Below are 24,455 nucleotides of genomic sequence, written 5' to 3' on the forward strand. Positions count from 1 at the left end.
CATGTATCCTTTGGGGCACCAGGTCATCGGAGTATGCTTGTGAAGCCACCCAAGTGGGTTCTTAGCCAGTTACCAGCACCTGGGGTTCATGTCACCACGTAGTGTTGCGAGCTAAAGATCTGAGTGGAATTCAAGATTTCAAGATATGTATTATGGGCAGTTTATAATAATCCAAATGTTCCATTTCCATAACAAACAAACAATTCCAAGCCCCTTGGCATTGCCCTAGAAGGAGCTACACACTCAAAATTGCTTTTACAAATGAGTCACATACTCACATCTGCCATTGTCGATTTGTTTAAGCAAACAAAATAATTAACTCAAACCAAACAAATGATGGTGAGTTATATCCAACAGAAATTTTACAACTATACGCATGATGTAGTGCCTGATGTGTTCGAAAATTGTCGTGTCTCCTTAATTTGGTGCTCTGAACCTGTCAATCATTAAACTAACACAAACCGCGAACAAATGTGTATCTCTTCATTAAACTACTTGTTGTGATTACATATTTACGTTGACTCCCTGTTCAATCCTAGTTATAAAATCTTGATCACTGCTCTCAATCTTTCATCCTCACAAGTCACATTATTTTCTTCGTTTGATTTGTACAAATGGTGACCCTAAAGCCTCATGTAGTACTACTAGCAAGTCCCGGCATGGGCCACATTATCCCTCTGGTCGAACTATCAAAGCGCCTTGTCACTCTCGATAAGTTCTCAGTCACTCTCTTTGTTATACCAACTTCTCAATCACAACTTCTAAAGTCATTATCTACGTTTCACGACGAGTTTCACATTGTAGACCTTACACCGGGTAACATTTTAGAATTGGTTTCTAGGAATATATCAGTCGAAAACCGTATTTCAATAACTGTGCAAGAGTCTATGACATCTCTAAAATCTCATCTCACATCCATGAAACCAACACCAGTTGCTCTTATTGTCGATATCTTTGGTTTATGCGCCTTCGATATTGCTGATGAACTTGGCATCCTCAAGTATGTGTTTGTCACTTGTACCGCTTGGTTCCTAGCATTAACACTATATGTACCGAAATTGGACGAGGAGGTTGATGGGGAATATGTTGATCAGATTGAACCAATTTTGATACCAGGTTGTAAATCGATCCAACCAGTTGATGTAGTTGAACCTATGATGGATCGGAAGACTGAGCGGTACCAATTATACTTGGAGTTTGCTAGAAAGATGCCAATGGCTGATGGGCTTTTATTGAACACATGGGATGATCTGGAGCCCATGACTTTGAAGGCCATGAGAGAAAATGGCATCCTACGGCAGTTTGTAAAGCCACGTGTATATCCAGTTGGCCCAGTAGCTCGATCCATCGGCCAAGAGATGGTAGCAAATGACTACTACTTGGATTGGCTAAGTAAGCAGCCAAATGGGTCGGTACTATATGTCTCGTTCGGTAGTGGTGGAACTCTATCATCTGAACAAATGACTGAGTTAGCATTTGGGTTAGAGCTGAGTCAACAACGATTCATTTGGGTGGTCAGGCCACCAACTAGAAGTGATGCCTCAAGTTCATTTTTTTCTTCTCATGCTGGAGCTCAAGATCCATCAGAATACCTGCCCAAAGGATTCTTGACGCGGATCCATGGGCTGGGTTTGGTAGTCTCTGATTGGGCCTCTCAAGAACATATCCTGGCCCATCCATCAATTGGTGGGTTTTTATCACATTGTGGATGGAATTCAACTTTGGAGAGTATTACCAATGGTGTGCCCATAATTGCATGGCCACTTTACGCAGAACAAAGGATGAATGCTGTGCTTTTGGCCGAGGAATTAGGTGTAGCTGTCCGACCTGAGCTTGTATCGGCGAAGGGATCAGTTGCAAGTAGGGAGAAGATAGAAAGGATAGTGAGGTTGGTGATGGTAAGTCAAGAAGGAGAAATGCTGAGGGATCGAATGAAAAATATTCGAAAGTGTGCACTGATGGCAGCTGGTAAGGGTGGATCTTCACATAATGCACTCTTGGAGGTCGCCAAAGAGTGGGAGGTAGACCAAAGAGCAGGATGAATTTGTCTTCTTGACATTTCATGTTTCTAGATTGGCTAGAGATAAAGTTCATCACTACACGAGACACTTTTATATTTTACTTAAGGTTATTTGTGATGATAATATTGTTTAGTCTTACGTCTTTGATTGTTTATGTCTTATATTTGAGTTACTTAAAGCAAAAGTTGATGCATATATGTTTAGTCTTATGCGTCTAATGTCTACTAATTAATTTACTACTCTTACATGTCGTATTGGACTGTTTAATACTTTAATCATCGTATAGCAAAATTTTGAACTTTGTGCTATTGAAGAATTATCATCATTGCTTTCGCAATAAAAATAACAAGATCATCAATGGAGATGCAGGGGATCGAACCCTGTACCTCTCGCATGCAAAGCGAGCGCTCTACCATTTGAGCTACATCCCCATTTTGTAAGTGCAATGCTAAGTATCTTATAAGTTTACACAATTAAAAAAACATGCACTTCACTGCTTTAATTAGCCCATACATCATTACTTTGACTTCTTTGTAGTTGCGATTTGCAAGGGCCCAAAGAGTGTTGAATTCGAAGGCACAAAGGACTTTACTTCGTTGTAGTTGCGATTTGCGAGGGCCCAAAAAGTGTTGAATTCGAAGGCACAAAGGACTTGTGTTGAAGGAACTAGGGATGCCAACGGGTCAATTTTGGGTCGGGTTTTAACGGTTTTAGTTTGGGTGTTATTATTTGCAGTTCTATTGATTTCGGTTTTCAACGGTTTTAGTATGAGAATTATAGAACCCAACCAAAAACCATAAAAATCCACAGTTTTTTATCGGTTTCGGTTCTAATTCGATCTTTATTGTTTATTATGATTATTAAACAATTTCAATCATTTAAACACTAAAACTTGTTTTTATTTTTATTTTTTTCTTTTTCTGCATGATAATATTTTATGTATAATTAGTGATGTATCAACAATCATATTTACATCAATCTATGAACATATATCAATCATACACGTTAAAACATTTATCATTCATGTGATAATTTTAAGCTTTGATATAGGAATTAAAATAATCAAATATCTAACCCTAAATATTTGATTTTTTTTACGTGCATACACATATATTTGTTTCCTTGTATTAACTCGATCATGTACACGTGCAATCACATATGTTTGTTACCTTGATACATTTTACGTGTAGACACATATATACATTTGTACACGTGTATTAACTCACATTTTAAATCGAACATGCGAGTACATGCGTCTTACAATTACATCTCATCACTAATTTTTACACATGAACACTATATATTGGTTTATAATAAGTGTGTGTACAATAATATATCAAGCATGTGTATCCTATTTAAATATACACGTGCATAAGTTAATAAATATAAAATATATTAGTTAATTCATAATATACACGTTGACATTATTATTAACATCTATGATACACTTGATTAACGAATAGTTATAAAATATACATTTAACAACACACATTCACTATTATGCTATATATATTTAATAGACTTTTACACGTAAAAAATATATTGTATATTATAATGTATGAGTTTGATTATCTTAAATGTAATATAATACTAAATTTAATATATCAAAATCATAATAATCGGTTCTGGTTTCGGTTCGAGTACTCACGGGTTTTTACTATTTGGTTCAACGGTTTCGATTCTTTATTGGTTCGGTTCTTAATGACCCATTTTAAATGGGTCTAATTTTTTAAGACCCAAAACTAGAACATTTAGTTTTGGTTACGGTTCGGTTCTGGATACCCATTGGCACCCATAGAAGGAACTGGACATATTCTAAGAGCAAGTCCAATGGGAAGCAGCTAATGGCTGCTAAAAGGTGCCACATAGGCCCTTTAGCAACCCCAGCCAAATTTGGCAGCCCAAATTCAAAAAACCAGTCCAATGGGGACTTTTAGCAGCTATTAAGTTCGGGATACGGACGACAGAGTTTCTGCCGTCTGTACGTTAAATTGCAAATAACGGCATAAACTCTGTCGTCTGTCTAGTCCAGACATCCCAACAGCTAGAAACGGCTAGTTTTTCTGAAATTGCAAATTTATAACAACTACTTCACACAACTCTCTCACTAGCTATTTGCTCTCAATTCTCATACAATTTCTATCTACTCCAACTACAACAATCACTACTCCAAGTACAACAATGGATCCAACTAAACATGCAACCACATCAAAAGGAAAGAAATCTACAAAGTCCGCCAATTTTTCAATTCAAGAAGACGAGGCTCTTTGCAAAACGTGGATATATGTTAATGAAGATCCAATTGTTGATGCGGGGCAACGAGTCACACACTATTGGGAGATAATATTATAGAAATTTCAAGAGAGAGTTGGCGAAAACAACAAGAGAAGCAAGGATTCGGTGTCCACTCGATTTGGACACATCCAAAAAGCTTGCAACCGGTGGGCGGGAATTATCTCCTTTTCGGAGAGGACCGCAGAAGTGGCACAACGATCCAAGATCGGTTGGCCGAGGCAAAAACAACATATATGTTGGCTCATAACACACACTTTCAATTTGAGCATTGTTGGGCCCCCTCAATGATAGCCCAAAATGGAATGAAGAATTGGAGAGTCGGTCCACAACTACATCAAGGAGACGAACCAACATCATTCTCAATGTAGATGACGAAGTCGTGCCTTTAACAGCCACAACGCCATCGACAACTCTTGATGGCATTCCAATTGATCCGTTTCCTACACAAGTTGGGGATGGAAGTGGAGGTGGAGGTGAAAGTGGAACCAAGAAAAAACGATCACTGGGAACAAGGGGTAAGAAAGAAAGGACGAAGAAAGGATGAGAGAATTACAAGATGATGGAAAAGTATTTGGCACAAATGACGAATGTCGCCGCCGATAGGGTGAAGATGATGGAGCTCAAGAAGTGAAAAGAAGACAACAAAATATTAGCACAAGATACTTATACTCTTGAGCCGAAAGTTGCCGAATACTTCAAGACAATGAAAATGGACATAATTCGCCAAATGAGAGAGAGTGGAACATTTGGAACTCCAAGTGGTGCTTCTAGTGGGGTGGTGTTTCTACTACTTAGATTAATTTCAATATTATTTTAGTTATTTCATTTCCATTGTTGATGTTAGTTCATTTCCAATATTGTAATTTCAAATTTAATTATCTTGAAACAACATAAAGTCAAACATAGATAATACTTAAACTATAAAACAAACATAGATAATACTCAAACTACAAACATAGAAATACTCATACTACATTCTTTGATCTGCACGAAATTGCCAAAGGTGATTGATGAGGTCAACTCTTAGATGAACATTAGTTTATCTGCTCTGAATATGACAAAGTGTGTTGAGTCTTATTGCAATTTTCTCATTTCGATTCCCGACAACATGCAATGCGACTGGTGGCTCCCAATCCATGTCAATTTGCCAATCTTCGATATCAATCTCTCGTTCATCTTCGACAATCATATTATGTAAAATTATACACGTCTTCATTATCCGATTAATGTCATCCCTACTCCACATTTGCGCCGGCCTCTTGATTATCCCTCATCTAGCTTGTAAGACTCCACATCTTTGCGACACGCTTCTTGCATCTTAGCAAAGAATCCCTCTATTTAAGTTGTTGGATGAGGGATTGTTTGTACAAGTGTAGCCCATTTAGGATAAAACTCATCGGCTAGATAGTAACCCATTTTGTATTAGCGACCATTCACGATGTAATTTTAACGAGGAGCATCACCACGCATAAGATTGTCAAAGAGGTGAGAACGTTGAAGCACGTTGACATCATTGTTTGAACCCACCATACCAAAAAAAGCGTGCCAAATCCACAAGTCTTGATCGGCAACAACTTTCAAAATGATTGTAGGTTTCTTCTTATGTCCTACATGTGTACCTTGTCGTGCCATAGGACACATTTTCCATTGCCAATGCAGACAATCCAAACTTCCAAGCATACCCGAGAAGCTACGATTTTCACCTTATGCAAGTAAACGTTGAATGTCTTATTCGTTTGGAGCCCTCAAATATTATTTCTCGAAGACCGCCAACATGGCATCACAAAAATGCCTCAAGCTTTCGAAAAGGGTGATCTTTGCGATTTGAATGTATTCATCATCCCACACATCCGCGACAATACCCATATGCAAGCAAATGAATGCAAACAACCACCTTTTGCATACCCGTCAAACATGGCTTTCCAATACCATCAACTTTGTATATGAAGTACTTGTCATGGTCGGAGACGGCTCTCAAGATTCAAAGGAAGAGATGGTGGTGCATCCTAAACCTTATACGGAAGATATCAATTGGATACTTCGGGTATTGCACGAAATAATCCCTCATAATTCTATTGTGAGCGTCGATTCGATCACGATAAATGTTCGTTCTACCGGAGACCGAGCCTCGATGATCACAAGTACCTTTGTACATGTCTTGCAACAACGAGAAAATAAGTATGAACATGTTATCATCGTCATTCATCAAGTTCTCATCTTCGGATAAGGAGATTGATTCAACATAGCGAGAAGAATAAGTCATTTTGAATGTGAGAAGAAAAGTTGCAAAGTTGATAATGAATATGAGAAAAAAGATTGCAAAGTTGAGAATAGTAATTCAAAAAATATGAGTGAAGAGTTTGTGGTCTATAAAGTTGACACAAGAAATGAGATTGGTGGTTGAAGAGTTGATGGTTGAGGAGTAGAGGGTTGAGGTTTTGATGACAAATAAATGCATGTGAGTAAAAAATTGGTTAAATTTGGCTAAGTCTAAATCGTGTTGAGTGTCTGGAAGGTACGGACGGCACAGTGTCTATCGTCCGTCCATTTAATTAAAACTGGAGACATACGACATTGTGACTGCCGTCTGTACATAAATAACCAACAGACGGCAAAAACTATATCGTCCGTATCTCGAAACTTATTATGGCAGCTGTTAGCGAAAGTCTTAATTTTGGCTGGGTTTTTTATTCATTCCAAATTTAATATCCTTTTAATATCCCCATTAGAATAACATTTTTATAGTTGGGAGTGCTATATTTGACTTTAACCGCCCATATAACTCCCCCATTGGACTCGCTATAAGCATTGATAAATTGATACGTGCAAAAAGTTTCAATGTACCTGAGTGTCACTTTCAGTTTCCGTTCATTTGATTTCTCAGCTTTGAGCTGTTTTCCATCTTAATGGGGGGGGGCCATGTTTTTAACAACCTAACCTCAAATCCAAAAAAATTAGGAGTTCAGATCCTAGTCATAAATAACCTCTACTCCATTTTGCACAATGCTACAATTCTTTCCCAAATAAGATTATCAAATAATAATGATACCTAGCTTCAATTTTAGTGAGAATCAAAAGCCAAACAACACTAATTAACCTTTTTTTTTTATAAGAAAAGAATACTAATTAACCAAACCTTAAAAAGGGAAATGGAGAAGATTACAAGCATCACATAGGACCCCAAAAGGCCGAAAGCAAAATACCTGCCCGTTTATAGCCGTTGTTGTTGGCTTTCCACATTTTTGTTAAATTCTTCTACGCAACGGTATTGTGTCTTCTACCAAATCCAGCCCGTTCGGTCCAACCGATCACTAATCCACCAGCTAGTGAATATGACACACAGCCAAATGCCTCTTTGCATCCACCCAAACTCCCGGTCGACGTGATTTCACCTATTTTCATAAGAAAACAACAAAAACAATTGTTAGTGTGTAATTCTTCTAAAAAATATAACATACTTTGTAAATCTTCTAAAATATATTTACAAATGCAGTATTAGCTATTTGCATAATATGTATTTCACAGTTGTCAAGTGCACAAAATTTTGCTCACAAGTTACTTTTGCTCACAAAATTTCACACCCAAAATAACAGTGGCAAAAATGGCATTTCATAACCAACGACAATGAGAACCGACACCTCAGCTTCAACAACAGTATATTTACCAGTCAAGCAGAGAATGTCAGTCTATTTTCAAACTTCCAAAACCGGTTCCTTCTTTCGTCGTTTCTCTACTTCCAAAATCTGCTCTCCTCTGTTTTTCTAGCAAAACCCAAACCAACCTTTCCACATTCCCCAGCAATTTTTAACCATTTCCACCACCTTTTTCTCTCATTTTGAATTCAAATATCCAGAGAGACCACTTTGAAAAATGTCTGTAGATGCAGAAATGAGTAGTGAAACGAGATCAGTACTTGGACCAGGTGGAAACAGAGTTGTGACTGTTTTGCAACCAGAGAAGAAGAACAAACAGGCTAGTATTTTAAACACTCAGGAGACAAGAAAAATGGTTAGTAGTACGAAAAAGTTACCCGAACCCGTTACCCGGAACAATGGCTCAGTCAATAACACTTCTTCTTGTTCTTCGGATTCTTCTAGTAGTGTTTCTTCTGTGAAAATAAAGAGTTTTAAGAGGAGAGTTAAACGGCATCATCATGGTTTGAAGTCTGGCAAAGTCGCGCCTGATGGGGAAGAACAGTTGCTGGAGCGGCCTATTGTCATTAAGCGGTGTGATTGGATTACTCCCAACTCTGGTAAGATTGATTCTTTTACATATTTGAGGAATTTTAGCTGACATTGTGTTATGACTTGAAAATTTTATCTGACATTCCCAAGTAAAGTTTGTTTTGAAATGAAGACCGTATCCGAGTACCTATCTATTTTCTCGATTAATTTGGTGTAATTCGCTTTCCTGCTTTCCATTTAGTGTTATGTTTCTTAGTGAACTTAAAACTAAGTAATAATTCTATTGAAAAACATATATGGAATGATATCTATAGAAAATGAAGTGATTCTATAGAAAATTGAGTAAATAAATCCTAAGATTTCTTATAATGGAATTCCAAAAGGGGAACGAGATACTCTAGCAGTGTTCTAACAGTTTGATTTAAGGCCAGATTAACCAAAATCTGGTTGAGCTTGTGCTCACAAATTTACAACACCCTAGGAGTATAGGACATATGAGTGATCCTTATCCTGGAAACACCCCAGTGATTCCTTTACACCAAACCCTTCTAAGGCCAGGTTTGTCATCTTTCCTTCTCTTTTAGTTAGTTGTCAGACATTAAACATATCTGTAAAAGATTGGTGTGATCTCACTTTCCAAGTTTTGTGAACACGGAAACGAGGGTTTAGACAGATTGGGCGTGAGATAGGTAAATTATCTAGATCACTTACAGTATAAATTAAATGAAAGAAATGACATAATACATAATCATGAAAGGTGTAGACTATATGTAATTATGTACCACTAGCGAGAGGAAGTTTAAAACGTTAATTGGATTCCTATAACTCATGTAGTTACAACAAGGCTGGTGGATTAAGAGTGTAGATGTTAAAATTTGAAAATGCATATGTGGCACAAACATCTGGCCCAATGCCAGGTCATACGCCTTGAGGGGTTTACTAACTACTGCACACACGCCATAAGCAAAACCACATTTCATCTACTACGTGTCATGTGGCCGGCTAACAAGTAAAGGCACCATGGGGATTCAAAGTTCTTGCCGTGCCTATTTGATAAAACCTTTAAGCATAAGCAGGCAGTGTTATGCAAGTTAGAGGAGTGTACCAAGGACTCCGTCCACGAATCCTGTAATCAATATGTACAAATCTATCATTTATATATGAATCCCTCTTGCAGAGATACTCCTCATGCCGTTGGCTATCAAATATCTGATGTTCCTTCCCCCCCTTTCTTTTGCGAATGTTTCTCTTGTGATGTCCTTATTCTTCAAACTGGAATCCTGGACATCCCTCCAGCGTGTCTGGCCGCCTCCTCTAATCATTTTCCACAAACTCTAAAGTGAGTATTCCATAAAGATTGCTCACAGAACTGCCAATCCAGTCTTCTAACTTGAATTTTAGTGTATAAAATATATTCTGGGAACAACAACTTGTATATCCATGATCCCAGCATAGGTAATATTGATTACGTAATTGCGTTTGTCATGGGATATCAAACTTCAAAATGTTGAAGAACATGAAAATTCCCCAAAACGTTTCTCCATATTTCTCAACTGCCAAGTCTGTTTCAACAGATATGCTTGCATTCTGTTCTCCATAGCTTTTAAGTGACCCACATTTTTCCTTGCAGATCGACTTTATACAATTTTCCATGACGAAGAATGGGGAATTCCAGTTCACGATGATAACAAATTATTTGAGCTACTTGTCTTGTCAACTGCACTGGCTGAACTCAGCTGGCCTGATATTCTTAATCAGAGAGACATATTCAGGTAAATGAATTTTCACTGCCTCGTCTGTCTAAGTATTAGGAAAACCTTGTTTTGGTAGGAGTCTTAATAAATTTGTTATTGGACTATTATGACAGAAAGCTTCTTGATAACTTTGACCCAGCATCTGTAGCAAAATTCAATGACAAAAACATACAATTACTGAAAGCAAATGGCAATCCCTTGCTATCTGAACCAAAGCTTCGTGCTGTTGTTGAAAATGCCAAACAGATGCTAAAGGTAACTTATGAGGTTCTCTGAGCTTATATTTGTAGCTAGATATTTTTTTTAAATGTACAATTACATGAAACATACTAAATAGTTTCCATTGTAACAGGTTCAACAGGAGTTTGGATCCTTCAGCAATTACTGCTGGAGTTTCGTGAATCACAAACCAATAAAAAAGGGTTACCGTTATGTACGTCATGTACCTGTCAAGACACCAAAAGCTGAGGCCATAAGCAAGGATCTGATGCGAAGAGGTTTCCGTTGTGTGGGTCCCACGGTTGTCTACTCATTCATGCAAGCTGCAGGAATTGTGAACGACCATCTCATAACTTGCTTTAGATACCAGGAGTGTATTTCAAATGTGAAGAAGGATACAGAAGCCATGACTCAGGAGACAGAATTGGCTGTTACCCTCAAGAAGACATGCTTATCTACTGTCTAAAATTCTGACATAATTTCTTCTGACAAATAATACAAACCCAGGCATAATCAGGGCTGTAGAAGACATGAAGAGGATGAGTGCATGAGATTTGGCATTGGGTATTATTCTGTTTTCTTTCTCATCTGTCATGTATAATTTGAACCTAGTAAATGTAACTTTGGATTTTTTTTTGTTCACATAAAAGGTGTCTCATGTTTATAAGTAATCTGTAACAATTTGATTTTCTCAAGCCTGCAATAGTAAAATCGGTTATTATCATATAAATAACTGCAAAATTTCTTTGAGCATCTCACTAACCGTACAGTTCTTCAGTAAACACTAAACTCAAATTCAGATGACCAGCTATCTTAAAACAATCGTGCTTCTATAATCATTAGAGTGTGAACTGGAGGGACTTAGACGTCCTACTCATGCAAGTTTTATCTAAGAAACGTACAAGTTTAAGAAAGTCTGTCAACCAGAGGTAAATTTGGTCCAAGAATCTGTTTACTACTCAATTTCTTGCAGAAACGCCATTAACTTTAAGAATCAGTGAATCACTGAGTCTTCATTCACGAGTTGCAATATAAACATAAAATCCCAAGGATCAAGGGACGAATTAAGCCACAATATTAGGTACTATAAAGATTGGGATTGGAATGTTCTCTAGAATGCAACATCAACATGGGCATGACAAGCTCCCAAAACATCTCACATGGAATGCCCCCATGACATGCACAAATGGGTTTTGTCAAGAATTCACAAAGGGTGCTTATATACGAACAACAGAAATGTATTGATGACAACCACTAACCTAAGTTCAGTGGCTTGTGTTTCTGTTTGTGAAAATCAACAAAGGAACATGGAAAACTTTCCAACAATATTAATGCGGGAAATTTAATATTTAAAGCTTGACATCATAGGACATTCATATAGGAAAGAACAGCTAATAAACTACTTTACATTTACAAACCCATCGACGATTCAAAACAAAAATTGCAGAAGAAACACGAGCAATATTCTGTTGGAAATTTGCACTTCAGCAATCACCACCAATTTACCAACCAGCAGCCACAAATATAACACTAGAATAATGAGTTCAGAAAAAGATTTGGAAACTGAACACAAATCCAGGGATCGCCATTTTACACAAAGAATCAATAGTTTGAGTTCGTGTTGCCTTCTAAGTCGAATACGTCATTTCTCTCAATTAGCCAAACTCCCGAGTCTTCCCACTCCCAAGTGTGAGCTCTAAATCATCAACTGCCATCTCATGAATCTTCTCGCCTTCCCAAGGCTTAACCCTCCGTCCTTCAAACTCAAATTCTGAACCATGTTCCCTCTTCCCTCCAGGTCCCATGATAGAACCCTGGGGAGAGATTTGCTCGATAACAGGTTTCACAAGATTAAATGTAGGGGAAACGGGAGCTCCCCCATTTGGAACTGCTTGAAAATTTGTCCATTGAGGTAAATCAACGGTTGAGGAATCAGACTCGTCACATTCTATAATCGTGGCAGGAGGAAAATGATGATGACGATGAGTGGGACTTGTAGGAGCAGACGCGACGAAAAGTGGATGGCGATAGGACACCACGTTATAATTAGAATAAAACTGCCAATCAGGTTTTTGCTTAGGAGATCTAGAAGTCGGAGATGACAAAGGGGGCGTCACAGGCGCACTATTAGAAATGCGGAGAGGGGGTAGTGAAGATGGGACGGATGCGAGGTTTTGGAGGAAAGGGAGGATATAGGAGGGATTGGTATCGAAACGAGTTGGACTTGGGAAAGACGAAGAAGATGGACTAGCATGGTAAGAGGGAACCGGACTTGGAAAATACGAGGATGGTGCACTTGGTTGCCGAGACAAACATGGACTAATGTTTGTCGAAGTGCCTGCAGTGTCATTCAAAGATGGCCTAAATCCCTGTACAAGCAGAAAAACACAAATAAGAATGCAAAACCACAATGTCATGAATCAACGTGAACACGAATTCAATAAACAAGTACAAACTAGCCCATTAAGTGTATTCCAATTTAATCTTTCATTTTGCTTATCAATTGAGCTTGACACTTGAGATGTTTAGAGAACAGGGGTTCAGGCATTTGAGATTCTGAAGTTATTAGAATGCAAAACCACAATGTCGTGACTCAATGTGAACACCAATTCGATAAACAAGTACAAACCAGCTAAAATTATTGGTTGACATTGAATATGTTTAGAGAAAAGGGGTTCAGGCATTTGAGATTTTGAAGTTATTAGTAAGAAAATGCAATGAAGAGAACATCATACAAACGCTCAATTGAAATAAAATCTACACATTACAAAATATTGCCATTTTTTCCAGATGTATAACAAAGCATATAATGATTCAGATCACAAAAGAAATAAAACATAGACCCACCACAAAACTTCCCTCAAATACATAACCAATAAATCCCAGATCAAGTAGAAAAACATACAACTAACAAAAGTCCTCCCATTCCCCAAAAAATCCATTGATAAGGAAATGATACCATACAAAAAGTCAGTTACTCTTATCAAAATTAGCATAGTACCCCACATCAAAGCAGCAGAGGCAAAATAAATAAAAGAAAAGTTTATGTACCTTACGATAAGTGGTACCATCTTCTTCAACGACCCAACCAGCTTCAGAACAAAGGGCTTTCAAGACTTCATTGTTATCACAATGTTTAGGTAACTTAAAGTTCCCTGAAGCTCTTAAACCAGCATAAATATTAGCAGCAATAGCTCTTCTTCTTCTTTCTCTTCTCTTATTATTTTCTCTTTCTTTCCACGTTGGCATTCTTCCTGATGATGACCCTCTTGATGTCATCTTTTCCGGTGTCTAAACTCTAAACTAACTTCAGTTCAGTTTTCTTTTTTGCTTTGTTTGATTAGTGATGATATGATGAATGATGCTTTCATGGAAGTTCGAGACAACTTTAAAGCGTGTCACGTGCATAACTCTTTTCAGCTTTCAGTCTCTGGGCTCCACTCAATAATTTTGTTTTCTTTTATTTAACTGCTGTCAATCTGTGAACCCAGGTGCTGTCTACTTATGCAACCCTAGAGCCCCTTAATTTCGAAATTGGCGAACCAATATTGGAAATGGAAATAGAAAATTATTGTCCCAAAATTATGTGACTATGTGTATAATCTTGAAGCTCAACATCTCTAACTATTTTGGTTAGCTGGACACGCAATTTTGACAAAGTAAAAGTCAAATCGATGGTAATGTACACGTTTTAAACCTTATTATGGAGTTTTAATTATAAATAAGATTTTCTTGCCTTCCTTGCTCACTCTAACAGTGCAACAACTTCATCTTCACTTTTAGCGATCACTATGATCCATTGACTTCGGTGGAGAGAAAGATAGGGATGTTTTTGGATTTTGTCAAGAACAATCACTTTTCTTATTTTTTGTGTGCATGGTCACCAAAATCTCATTAGGGACATAAAAAGTATTTAAATTGATTGGTTACCGAATTTCTAAAACAAATAAATAATAAAAACGGTAAAAGTCTTCTAATTATTATCGATGTTTATTTTGATTTTTTTTTTTTTTATGATGAATAGTTTTTATTTATTTTTTTAATATTTTTTTTAATAAATTGAAATATTTGTAGGATATTGTAAAAAGACTTTACATATATATTTTAAATTTTTTAATTTGATATATGCTCGAAGTAACCTTGAACATGATGCATAATCACACACTGCATACTATTATATGTATTTAATTATTTATGGCTTTCCTGATTTTTTGAACGAATTTGTATGAATCAACGATTTTATCCTAGCTGAATTGATACTGAATTCCAAATTTGTGACCATGTTTGTGTGTGCTCGTATTCACAAATTTTGCTTGTGTTCACAAAAAAGTGGCTTTTGTCCCAATTTACCTTTTTTTTTTTTTTTTTTTTACTTTCAAACTATTTACATTCAACTGTGATTTGAATCAATTTCTTAAAGTGTCATCAAACCCCATCACTCCAATTACGACTTCAAAATTAAAAAAGATATAAATATGCAATTAAATGTAAAATGGAAAATTATAAGGTTCCAATAAGAAGTAGATTGTATTAGTGAGGAAAGTTGTGGATGTATAAGAAGTAGATTGTATTAGTGAAGAAAATTGTGGATATATAAGAAGTAGATTGTATTATTCAAGATATTTTGAAAAAACAAGTGAATGTGTTTTTTTTTGCTGGCAAACCATGAGTTCGTTGAGTTGTATAAAATAGTATGTATAAAATTAGACGTATTTTCTAATACTTGAATCATATAATATGTTTGTAAATTGTGAACTATATCAAAATAATTTTGGTTGCTATTTAACATAACTTGACCAAAGGAAAGTGAATTAGAAATCAAAGAAAAAAGTATTTTTAATTTTTAGCAATGCCAAATACTTGAGACCCTAAATTTACCTTGTGCATTGGATAACTATCCTCAAAAATTTGAGAGGCGAAGCCTTATTTATTGAGGAATTTTTGTGTTAATTGTAGTGTAATTTTGTGGGTTTTCAAAAATGCCCCTCCCCCCTCTCCCATCCTTGCACCCCTAAACCCCCTTCTTACAAATGGAGGAAGTGACTTTGAATTTGACCGAGTTTTTTTTGGGTGAATAATCGCTAAAGCCGTCTCTATCCTATAGCAAAATAAGCGGGCGCTTTAGGGCCTCGTAGTCCGAGAGGCCCTTAATATATTATAGCCCACAACCCATTATTGTTTTATTATTAGCGGAAAAAAAAACTTATTATTGTTTTTCATTTATTTTAAACCATTAGATAAATATTTTTACATTAGAAAATTTTGAAACTAGAAAATCATGTTAAACCTCTTTGTTTCCCTCACGTTTTCGTTTTATCCAAGAAAAAATAAACACGTCTCCATAACTAATTAAAGTTATTCATCACCTTATAACAAATAATCAAATATAAAGCATTAAAGCCAACACTTCAATCTTACCTATATAATTATTTTGTTTTTTTTTAGTTTTTCTATATTGTTTTATTTGGTGTAGATTTTGCAATTTTTTGTTAAATAATCTATTGAAATTATAAATATATAAAAAGACTATTTAAAAAAAAAATGTTAAGATCAATTTTTACAATAATTATTATCTTCTAAATTATTTATTGAATAAATCGAAGATTTACATTCATATAAAACAATGTAAACAAATTCACAAGACATTAGAATGCCCCATATTCGAACTTGCCTTGAGCCGCCCCTGACAATCCCTATATGGCTATATATGTGTAACGGCGTGTAGGCCGGTGCCTCCGCTCATTTTTGGAGAAATTCGATGTACGTGTGTTTCTCTTTGAAGACCAAGTCTCTGAAATCGAGTTTTATCTTATAAAAAAATAAAAATACTTTCTACTGTAGTTTTATCACGAGTACATTCATCTATTGGCAAACTAGATGATTAAACTTAAACTTAATACGAGCTGATCAACTTCCACTCTGTAGATGATTTGGACCTTACTTATTATTAACTTATTGTTACTTAGATGTCTTTAAAATTTTCAAAATCCGATGATTGAGCGACTGAATCTATGTTCTATGTTGTAGCATGTTTTGCCCAAAAACTCAATAATGATAATGATGGAGTGACACGAATTTTTCTTCTTCAGTCTGAACTCTGAACACTCGTATTTGACAGATTTGCTCAGAATCTTCAACGTGCCCTTTAATAATTAGTCCGTCCATAGTCCCTACCTTGCACGAAAATTTCAACAAAAAGACAAACATCTCACGTGTCTTCAATATTATGTTATTGGGCTTTATAGATAGGCCCATGGGCCAAAACTATTTTCTTTCTTTCTTTCTAACCATTTCTCTTCAGTCACTATTCAGTATTCAAATACCTGAAAAACCCTAGTGGAAAAAAAAGAAATGTCGAAATATTCAATAGTTTCGACACTAGTAATATTTTCCGTCCTCTTTCCGATTCTGAGTAACTCAATCTCACCAGAAAACACAAATAACAAAAAAATCCTAATCCTAATAGACGACTTTGTAATAAAATCATCACATTCCCTATTTTTCAAATCTCTAGAGTCACGTGACTTTAAACTTGAGTTTAAACTTGCAGATGATCCTCAAATCACGTTACAAAGATACGGGACTTATTTATACGATGGACTAATCTTATTTTCTCCAATAACTAAAAGTAAGTTTTCTCTTATTAATAAATTATCACTTAATTACAATTTAGTCCTTTATATTTGTTCACATTTTTCTATGTGTTTAGAGTTTGGGGGAGCTTTGGATGTGAGGGCAGTTTTGGAATTTGTGGATTCTGGACGAGATTTGGTGATTGCTGCTGATGGCTCTGCGTCGGATTTGATTCGAGATATTGCCACGGAATGTGGTGTTGATTTCGATGAGGTGAGTGTTGGGATTTTAGTTTTTTGTTTTTTGTTTTGGTTGTGCATTGTTTTTTGAAATGGTGTTGTAGGATTCGGAAGCTGTTGTTATTGATCATACTAGTTATGCGGTTTTGGATGGGGAAGGAGATCATAGTTTGATTGCTAGTGATGAGTTTATTCAGTCTGATGTTATCTTGGGGAGCAAGAAAATTGAGGTAAGTCTTTTATTTTATTTTATAGCAAAATGAATAGAAGCATAGTGCAAATTGAAGTTGGAATATGGACAGAAGGGGTGCATTAACATATCACCGTAGACAATAGAGCATATAGTGCCATCTATAGAATTAGTAACAAATGCCTGAATTTTGTTACAAACACTTGTGTTTCATTGCCATTAAAGTATGATTTAATAGTGGTGAACACGTTCGACTTTGTGATGATCTTGTGGTGACATGAAACAGGCTCCTGTTCTTTTTAAAGGGATTGGTCATACATTGAATGCTGCTAATAGCCTGGTAAAGTTTCATTAATCCCATTTTATGCCTATAAGGATTTAAATAAAGCATATGTGATTGTGTATTTTGGAATTGTGCTAGGCATTGTTGTCGAATCGTATATCGTATCATATATCGTTTTCCATTTTTTGCATATCATATCATGCATCGTAAGATACGGTATTTTTAAAATTAATTATAATAAATATGTATATATGAGTTATTTGAATATTTATATGCAATAAATTCGTACTTTGCAGGAAAGGGTATTAAGCATTGAAGAGTGAAGACTCATGGTCATAGTTATATATGTGTTTGTGCATGTGTATGTAAGCTTTGTACAAAAATAGTCTTATCACACACAATACTACTAGTGCATGGTACAAAATGTCATCATTTTCAACCATTAGACCCAAATTAGTATTAGACATAAAGGGATAGGCTAACTATTAGTCTGTTAGATGAGTAAGCTAGTTGTTGCTTTTGCATTACAGTTGTTGTTTATCATATCCTAAAACCGTAGATGGTTTTCTAAGGCTTAGAAAGGAGATAAAAAAACTAAATAAATCTTAAAAACTCATTTTCAGATATTTTTTTTTAAAATATTTTATGTGTTTGAAGCGTATCGCTCGATACGGAATGTATTGTGTATTGTATCGTATCGTACGATACGATCCCTGTATCGTGCGATCCATAAAACTTTCGATACACTAGTGTGATACGTATCGATTGACTTTTGATACGATATGTATCGTGCATCGTACAATATTGATAACTATGGTGCTAGGTAAATGCTAGCTCCAACTTCGTCTGTATTTTCCGTTTTCTGATACTTACAGTGTGTATTGATAATTTCATGCACTCTATTGTAGGTTTTGAAAGTTCTCTCAGCCTCTCCTTCTGCATATTCTACCAATCCAGAGACTGAGTTGTCATCTCCTCCTTCACTTACAGGAGCTGCAATCTCTTTAGTCTCAGTCGTTCAGGTAGTTTGCTCTTAATTTTGCCTTATCAGTGTAAAACAATCTTTTAGTTGTAGCAAGCCAATACAACTATTTATCTATTACTTACTCCCCCTGAAACCAAAATATAAGTAGAAAGTTGTAATGCAGCGCATACCTGAATTACTGTTCATCAAGCAAAAATTAACAACACAACATTGGCACAAGCCCACAATGGCACAGTGTAAATAAACTTTAATGATTTTCATTGTAAACCACAATAATTTGTCACTGGGGAATTTTTGGATCCTATCGCTGACCAACTAAGGCATCTTACATTCAGCATTGTTGCTTCCTCTCCCGAACTCTGCTAGGTGTAGGATGTAGGTTGGAAAGATAATATAATATTGTGGGGTTCTTTATATTTTCAGGGGCGAGCCTAGGCACTTAGGTTTCTCAATTAACGTCTCAGGCCGCCGTGGTGCCACCTTAGGAACGCCTTTGACAATGACCTGTCACTAAATTTTTCAGCCTTGGATGGTGGGGGTCTTGAACTGCCTTGGCACCTTGGCCACCGGTTTTGACAACATAGGGAGGTTGCTAATGAACTTGTTGTTATTGTTATAGTGGGCAGTGGCATACTGGACGGGAGATCCTTATTCCCTACTTCTACAATTCTTCTGCCATGAACAGTCACTATGTGAAAAATCAAAAAATTTGACAAAATCATTTAGTTTTTTATTTGTGTAGACGTGAATTGTTGATTGGTTAACAATTGAAGTTGGCTTGAATTCATATCCTTGATGCATGGTTCTTTGTTGCAGGCAAGAAATAATGCTCGTATATTGATTTCTGGGTCATTAGATTTGTTCAGCAATCGGTATGTGGTAATTACTAGACACTCCTGGACCTATTCTCTAAGTATGCATTTTTCACTTATAAGCCTTAACTTTATTATTCAGATTCTTCAGATGGGGAGTGCAGAAGGCTGGAAGCTTGGAAAAGTAAGTGAAGGTTAATGCTGTATGTGTACCTGTAACTGTTGTGCCTTCTTAGATACATCCCACTCCCAAGATACTGAAACTTCAGAAGGCTTCTTTTTAATTTATTTTTCTAGTATCAATAACCTGAGGACTATGATCACATGTCAGCTACATATTAGGAGATTTTAGCATCTATCTGCAACATAAAACTCGTAACTTCTACCTTTGAAAGTCATTTTTGGCTGAAGTGGCAACTTAATTGGTCTCCGGAATTATGGAAGATTTGTATAATGCACTTAAAGGCAAAGGTGCTAGTGTTGAGCCTAAGGGCTAGGTTCCCCTAGGCGCGTGCCTTAGGCAGAAGGCAATAAGGATGAGCCTTGATCCCAGGCGAACTTTTGACTACATAGGATTTGTTCAAGGCTTCAAGCTGTCCATTACATAACTGGATCTAAGGTCTTTAGTTTTAATGACAGCATATATAATTATTTCATCATTAAGTTATTTAATTCCATTATAAACTCCTGTAGTACTCTTGCCGGATGCTCAATCTCAACCACTTCTTATGATTACTCTGGTCATTATAAAAGTTCTGCAAGTTATGGGAGCGGAACTTATTACTTTTCTTTGCATTGAAAACCCAATATATTTTTACCTGGTAATAGAAACTTGGCTCATCTTGGAAGGACTTAATTAGAGTTCTGCCTTTTAGTAGTTTATGACATTCTCATGTCTTCTGGGCATCACTTTTTCTATTTTTGAGGAATATCCGATGTTGTGGAAGTGTCCAATTTTTTGGGTGTGACTGACGCTGAGTGAGTTACCCAAATAGCTCAAGTAGAAGGGCATTCCTGGCAATGAAAGTGGCATAGAGATTCTTTTTCCTTCAAATAACATTTGATCCAATTTTTGGGAAATCAATTGTTTCACCTGAAGGTTATTCTACCTTTTATCTGCCCTGCTGTTTAACAGTTGTTTCGCTCTGTGCGAAGAGACTCATGGAAGATTCTCGTATCTGATTACAGACATGCAAAATCTGGCAACGAACAGTTTGTGACAGAACTCAGCAAATGGGTCTTCCATGAAAAAGGTCATCTCAAGGTTAGAAATTATTCAAACAGCTGTCTACTTCCTATTTGGTGAGAAATATTAACTAAGAAAGAGTATGGATTGATTGGAAAAGCAATTTTTGAATTTTAGGCTGTCAATGTTAGGCACCACAAGGTTGGGGAAGTAACTGAACCTGCAATGTATAGGATCAAGGATGACCTGGTAATTATATTCCATGTACCTTCATCTTATGCTAGTATTACTTGCCGAAAAAGTTATAACGGAAGCAAAGAATAGATTGGCCCTTTGCTGCGTCTTTCTTACAGTTTGATTTCGACTGAAGGAATATTCTGTTGAAATCTACGAGTGGACTGGAAATAGCTGGGAACCATATGTATCCAATGATGTCCAAGTGCAGTTTTACATGATGAGCCCCTATGTGCTGAAAAATTTATCAACTGATCAGAAGGTACTTTGATCCACAGGCAACTGTTGTATATATTTTTCTTTGATAAACTTATTTCTGACCGTATTATAATCCTATTTTTGTAGGGTATGTACTCCACATCATTCAAGGTTCCGGATGTTTATGGGGTCTTCCAGTTCAAGGTCGAGTACCACAGGCTTGGTTACACAAGCTTATCTCTCTCAAAGCAGGTAACTATTTTACTTGGAGTTTAAACTATGTTCAAAATCATGCGAGGAAAGATCCTATTGCTATTCTTCCAAAACTGCCTGAAATTAAAATCATTGATTTGACAGTTTCAGTTTCACACAGTTCATTCGATATTTCCTTATTTTGTGCTGATTTATATTGGTAGTGATTGTTGTTTAAGTCTTGCTTCAGTAGCCTTTAACGGGGCCGCGAAGGAAAAGAGAAAAGAAAAGAAAGCAAAGTTTGAAAAAGTAAATTAATGATTTAGGTTGTATCTTATACCTGTACCGTTTAATGCAAGAAATGGCAAGCCGAAAACGTAAAGATTAGGTGTAGTTGATACCATGGACCAAAATATCGCCGATATATCCGATATATTGCCGATATATATCGGTATTTCGGTACACCGACATTGATATTTCTATCCATATAGAATTCCTATGAAACTTTATATCGCCGATATAATCGATATTTCAATAATCGAAATATCGGCAACTTTTGACCATTTTAAAATATAAATCCGATATTTCCAATATATTTCCGATATATATCCGATATTCTCGATATTATATTTCCGATATTTCCGATATTTTAAATAGTTTGGACTGGTTACCAAAAAAAATGGATATATCCGAAATATCCAATATATATCGGTTTTTGGGTATACCGATATTTTCATCGATATCGATATTTTGGGCCTTGGTTGATACTAATAGATGTATGGTAGTTCGTCTTTCACTCAATTACATCAGTTTGCACTTTCAAGCAAGTTACTTGATGTCTTTGCATGGTCAGTATGACCAATTCTGACAGTGGCAATAAACAAATTCTAATACATGGATGGACAAGGTTTATCAATAAAATGGAAGTTTAAAAACTTCAAAACAAGGTGTTTTTTGGGGGGGGCGGCGGGCAATCAGCTGAGCGATATAGATAACAAAATGGATATACAACAAGCCGTACATTCGTACAAATAGGGATGCACTGTAACGATGGTTGCAGCTGCTAAGACACTTAAACATTTGATGTTGAAACTTTTGCTCTTTAGATTCTGAAAATGGTTACCTCAAACCCCCTCATGCTTTGTTTAGCTGCTTTGATTCAAGTCTTGTGGAAACTTGTAGTAAATGATGGGGTTTGAGTTGGAAATGATATAGTTTCAGTGTATGAGAATCTCGCAATTAGAGATAAACTGATGAAGGGGTATGTGTTAATAGCATGGACTGTTCGATTCACTTCACACAGAATTTTAAGATACCCTGAACTCTGTGCATATCCCTTCAAGGGCTCCTATTTCTCAATTCAATGAAAAAAACGCTGTTTCTGGTAAAGACCGAACAATTATTAATATACAATACCGAGCTGTTCAAAAGCTTACCCCTCTGAGTTCTTAGTTCTCCTATCATCTTTAGAGGTGATTTTTTTGTTGTTGACTCCAACATTGAATTTTGGAATGGCAGATACCAGTCAGGCCGTTCAGGCACAATGAATACGACAGATTTATAACTACAGCTTTTCCCTATTATGGGGCTTCATTTTCCACAGTAAGAGCTCTCTCTCTCTCTCTCACACACACACACACACACACCTACACACACACACACATATATTTGCAGCAGGAGTCTGGAATTTCAAGGACTTAGAATAGCTATTCTTTAAAGTTGTCATGGTGTCTGACCAAGTTGACAATTTCAATTTGGCATACACGGAGTACCAGATACTGGATTTGGCATCATGACTTAGGTTTTAATCTGAAAATAACCTCCATACACTTACGGGGTAAGGTTGTATACGTCTATCCTCCCAGACCCTATTCTTGGATTAGTTCTGGACGGTGTACATGTATCTTCCGAATGGGAGCGGACTCAACCTTGTTGGACCTGCAACTACAACTGGTCCATCAGTTACATGAATATTGCATGCATTAAACAGTAATGTAGCTGGTTCACAAGTCACACTCCTCCTAGTCACGTACCAATTTGTTGATAAAGATCACCCCAAATATTGGTTTAAATGTTTAATTTATTTACACATGCACTGCATATGTTAACTCTTTTCACCTTTAACTCATTTTGGGCTTACTAATTGCAGATGGCGGGATTCTTTATTTTCACCTTCGTCTATCTCTACAGTAAATAGTTTTGTAGCTTTTATTTGGTGAGTAATTCCTGTAGAGGTATTAATGTATCGCAACCTGTATGACATAACTACATAAGGTGGTGTTCCTGTAAATGCCTCCTCTTTTCTAAAAATTTTTGATTTGTATTTTAATGAGCTTATAATAGGCATAACATTCTGTTGAATAATTTAATACCTTAAAAAAGAAAAATAATTTAACTGTTTCTGAGACGGATCATCCAACCTACTGCCAGTATATATGTGATTTTTTAGTTGAAGAGTCTTGGATATCAAAGCTCATAAATGGAGAAGGGGTAGAAATCAGTAGATATATTCCGCAATATAGATCAGTTAGATTCGTTATCAGTGGAAATATTGGAGATATGGAGAATGGGTAAAGTGCCGTCTAATGGTGCAACTAACCCGACGGGTGGAACCCAACTTTTGGTCTGTTTTGGGCTCTAATGTTGTCTTGGGTTAGTGTCGTGTTGGAAAACTGGAAAAGTGAAACCCAGCCGAACTTAGGTTTCCAAATCAATCCACGTGTTGGAAAACTGGAAAAGTGAAACCCACCCAAACTTAGGTTTCCAAATCAATCCAAACATTTTGAAGGTTTCTTCAAAATTCATATCCAAATTGGGTTTGGCAGATTAGTCTGAAGGTTGTTGTCACTTTCCTTTAGTAGGGGACTTTGTTTAGTTTAGGATTTAATACAAGTAAACGGTACATTGCAATCTAAGTTAACCCAGTAATCCCGCTATGTTGATTGTTTATTACTATAATTAGGGCTGGCAATGGGTTGGATCGGTCCGGATATAGGCAAATCCAAAACCGATCCGCTTTTTCATCAATCTTCCGTAACCGATAAAACGGATATTTGAGTTAGAGAATCGAACCGAATTTTTTTTTTGATT

General features: G+C 36.3%; 4 protein-coding genes and 1 non-coding gene across 5 annotated transcripts; 3 read left to right on the plus strand and 2 right to left on the minus strand.

The window, feature by feature from the left end:
- The first annotated feature begins 471 nt into the window (after positions 1–471).
- Positions 472–2,273, plus strand: LOC147501401 (anthocyanidin 3-O-glucosyltransferase 5-like). Its single transcript, XM_086606447.1, has one exon. The coding sequence runs from the start codon at positions 615–617 to the stop codon at positions 2,040–2,042; it is 1,428 nt and encodes a 475-aa protein (XP_086462573.1). The 5' UTR covers positions 472–614; the 3' UTR covers positions 2,043–2,273.
- A 106-nt stretch (positions 2,274–2,379) lies between these two features.
- On the minus strand, positions 2,380–2,452 carry TRNAA-UGC (transfer RNA alanine (anticodon UGC)). The gene has a single exon. It is a non-coding gene; the product is annotated as a tRNA-Ala (tRNA).
- A 5,585-nt stretch (positions 2,453–8,037) lies between these two features.
- Positions 8,038–11,206, plus strand: LOC147501403 (DNA glycosylase superfamily protein). Its single transcript, XM_086606449.1, has 4 exons — positions 8,038–8,568; positions 10,131–10,272; positions 10,368–10,509; positions 10,607–11,206. Exons 1-4 carry the CDS (start codon positions 8,187–8,189, stop codon positions 10,937–10,939), a joined length of 999 nt encoding a protein of 332 aa, XP_086462575.1. The 5' UTR covers positions 8,038–8,186; the 3' UTR covers positions 10,940–11,206.
- Positions 11,207–11,781: 575 nt separating this feature from the next.
- LOC147501404 (protein BZR1 homolog 1-like) lies at positions 11,782–13,912 on the minus strand. The gene is made up of 2 exons (XM_086606450.1): positions 13,525–13,912; positions 11,782–12,842 (listed from the first exon to the last, which is right to left on the minus strand). The coding sequence occupies exons 1-2, from the start codon at positions 13,750–13,752 to the stop codon at positions 12,129–12,131; spliced, it is 942 nt and encodes a 313-aa protein (XP_086462576.1). The 5' UTR covers positions 13,753–13,912; the 3' UTR covers positions 11,782–12,128.
- A 2,813-nt stretch (positions 13,913–16,725) lies between these two features.
- Positions 16,726–23,765, plus strand: LOC147501405 (dolichyl-diphosphooligosaccharide--protein glycosyltransferase 48 kDa subunit-like). The gene is made up of 13 exons (XM_086606451.1): positions 16,726–17,101; positions 17,183–17,319; positions 17,390–17,515; positions 17,762–17,815; positions 18,667–18,780; positions 19,560–19,615; positions 19,698–19,739; positions 20,744–20,819; positions 20,919–20,990; positions 21,112–21,237; positions 21,321–21,425; positions 22,884–22,967; positions 23,515–23,765. Exons 1-13 carry the CDS (start codon positions 16,825–16,827, stop codon positions 23,560–23,562), a joined length of 1,317 nt encoding a protein of 438 aa, XP_086462577.1. The 5' UTR covers positions 16,726–16,824; the 3' UTR covers positions 23,563–23,765.
- The last annotated feature ends 690 nt before the right edge of the window (positions 23,766–24,455 follow it).

This window comes from Coptis chinensis, chromosome 4 (assembly GCF_015680905.1).
Source record: "Coptis chinensis isolate HL-2020 chromosome 4, ASM1568090v1, whole genome shotgun sequence".
NCBI lineage: Eukaryota > Viridiplantae > Streptophyta > Magnoliopsida > Ranunculales > Ranunculaceae > Coptis > Coptis chinensis.

Coding starts and splice junctions, on each gene's coding strand:
- LOC147501404 (XM_086606450.1), bottom strand. CDS start 13,752: ATGACATCAAGAGGGTCATCATCAGGAAGAATGCCAACGTGGAAAGAA. Junction 12,843..13,524: donor ATGGTACCACTTATCGTAAG/GTACATAAACTT, acceptor CTGCTTGTACAG/GGATTTAGGCCATCTTTGAA.
- LOC147501401 (XM_086606447.1), top strand. CDS start 615: ATGGTGACCCTAAAGCCTCATGTAGTACTACTAGCAAGTCCCGGCATG.
- LOC147501405 (XM_086606451.1), top strand. CDS start 16,825: ATGTCGAAATATTCAATAGTTTCGACACTAGTAATATTTTCCGTCCTC. Junction 17,102..17,182: donor ATTTTCTCCAATAACTAAAA/GTAAGTTTTCTC, acceptor CTATGTGTTTAG/AGTTTGGGGGAGCTTTGGAT. Junction 20,991..21,111: donor ATAGGATCAAGGATGACCTG/GTAATTATATTC, acceptor TTTCGACTGAAG/GAATATTCTGTTGAAATCTA.
- LOC147501403 (XM_086606449.1), top strand. CDS start 8,187: ATGTCTGTAGATGCAGAAATGAGTAGTGAAACGAGATCAGTACTTGGA. Junction 8,569..10,130: donor TTGGATTACTCCCAACTCTG/GTAAGATTGATT, acceptor TTTTCCTTGCAG/ATCGACTTTATACAATTTTC. Junction 10,510..10,606: donor ATGCCAAACAGATGCTAAAG/GTAACTTATGAG, acceptor CCATTGTAACAG/GTTCAACAGGAGTTTGGATC.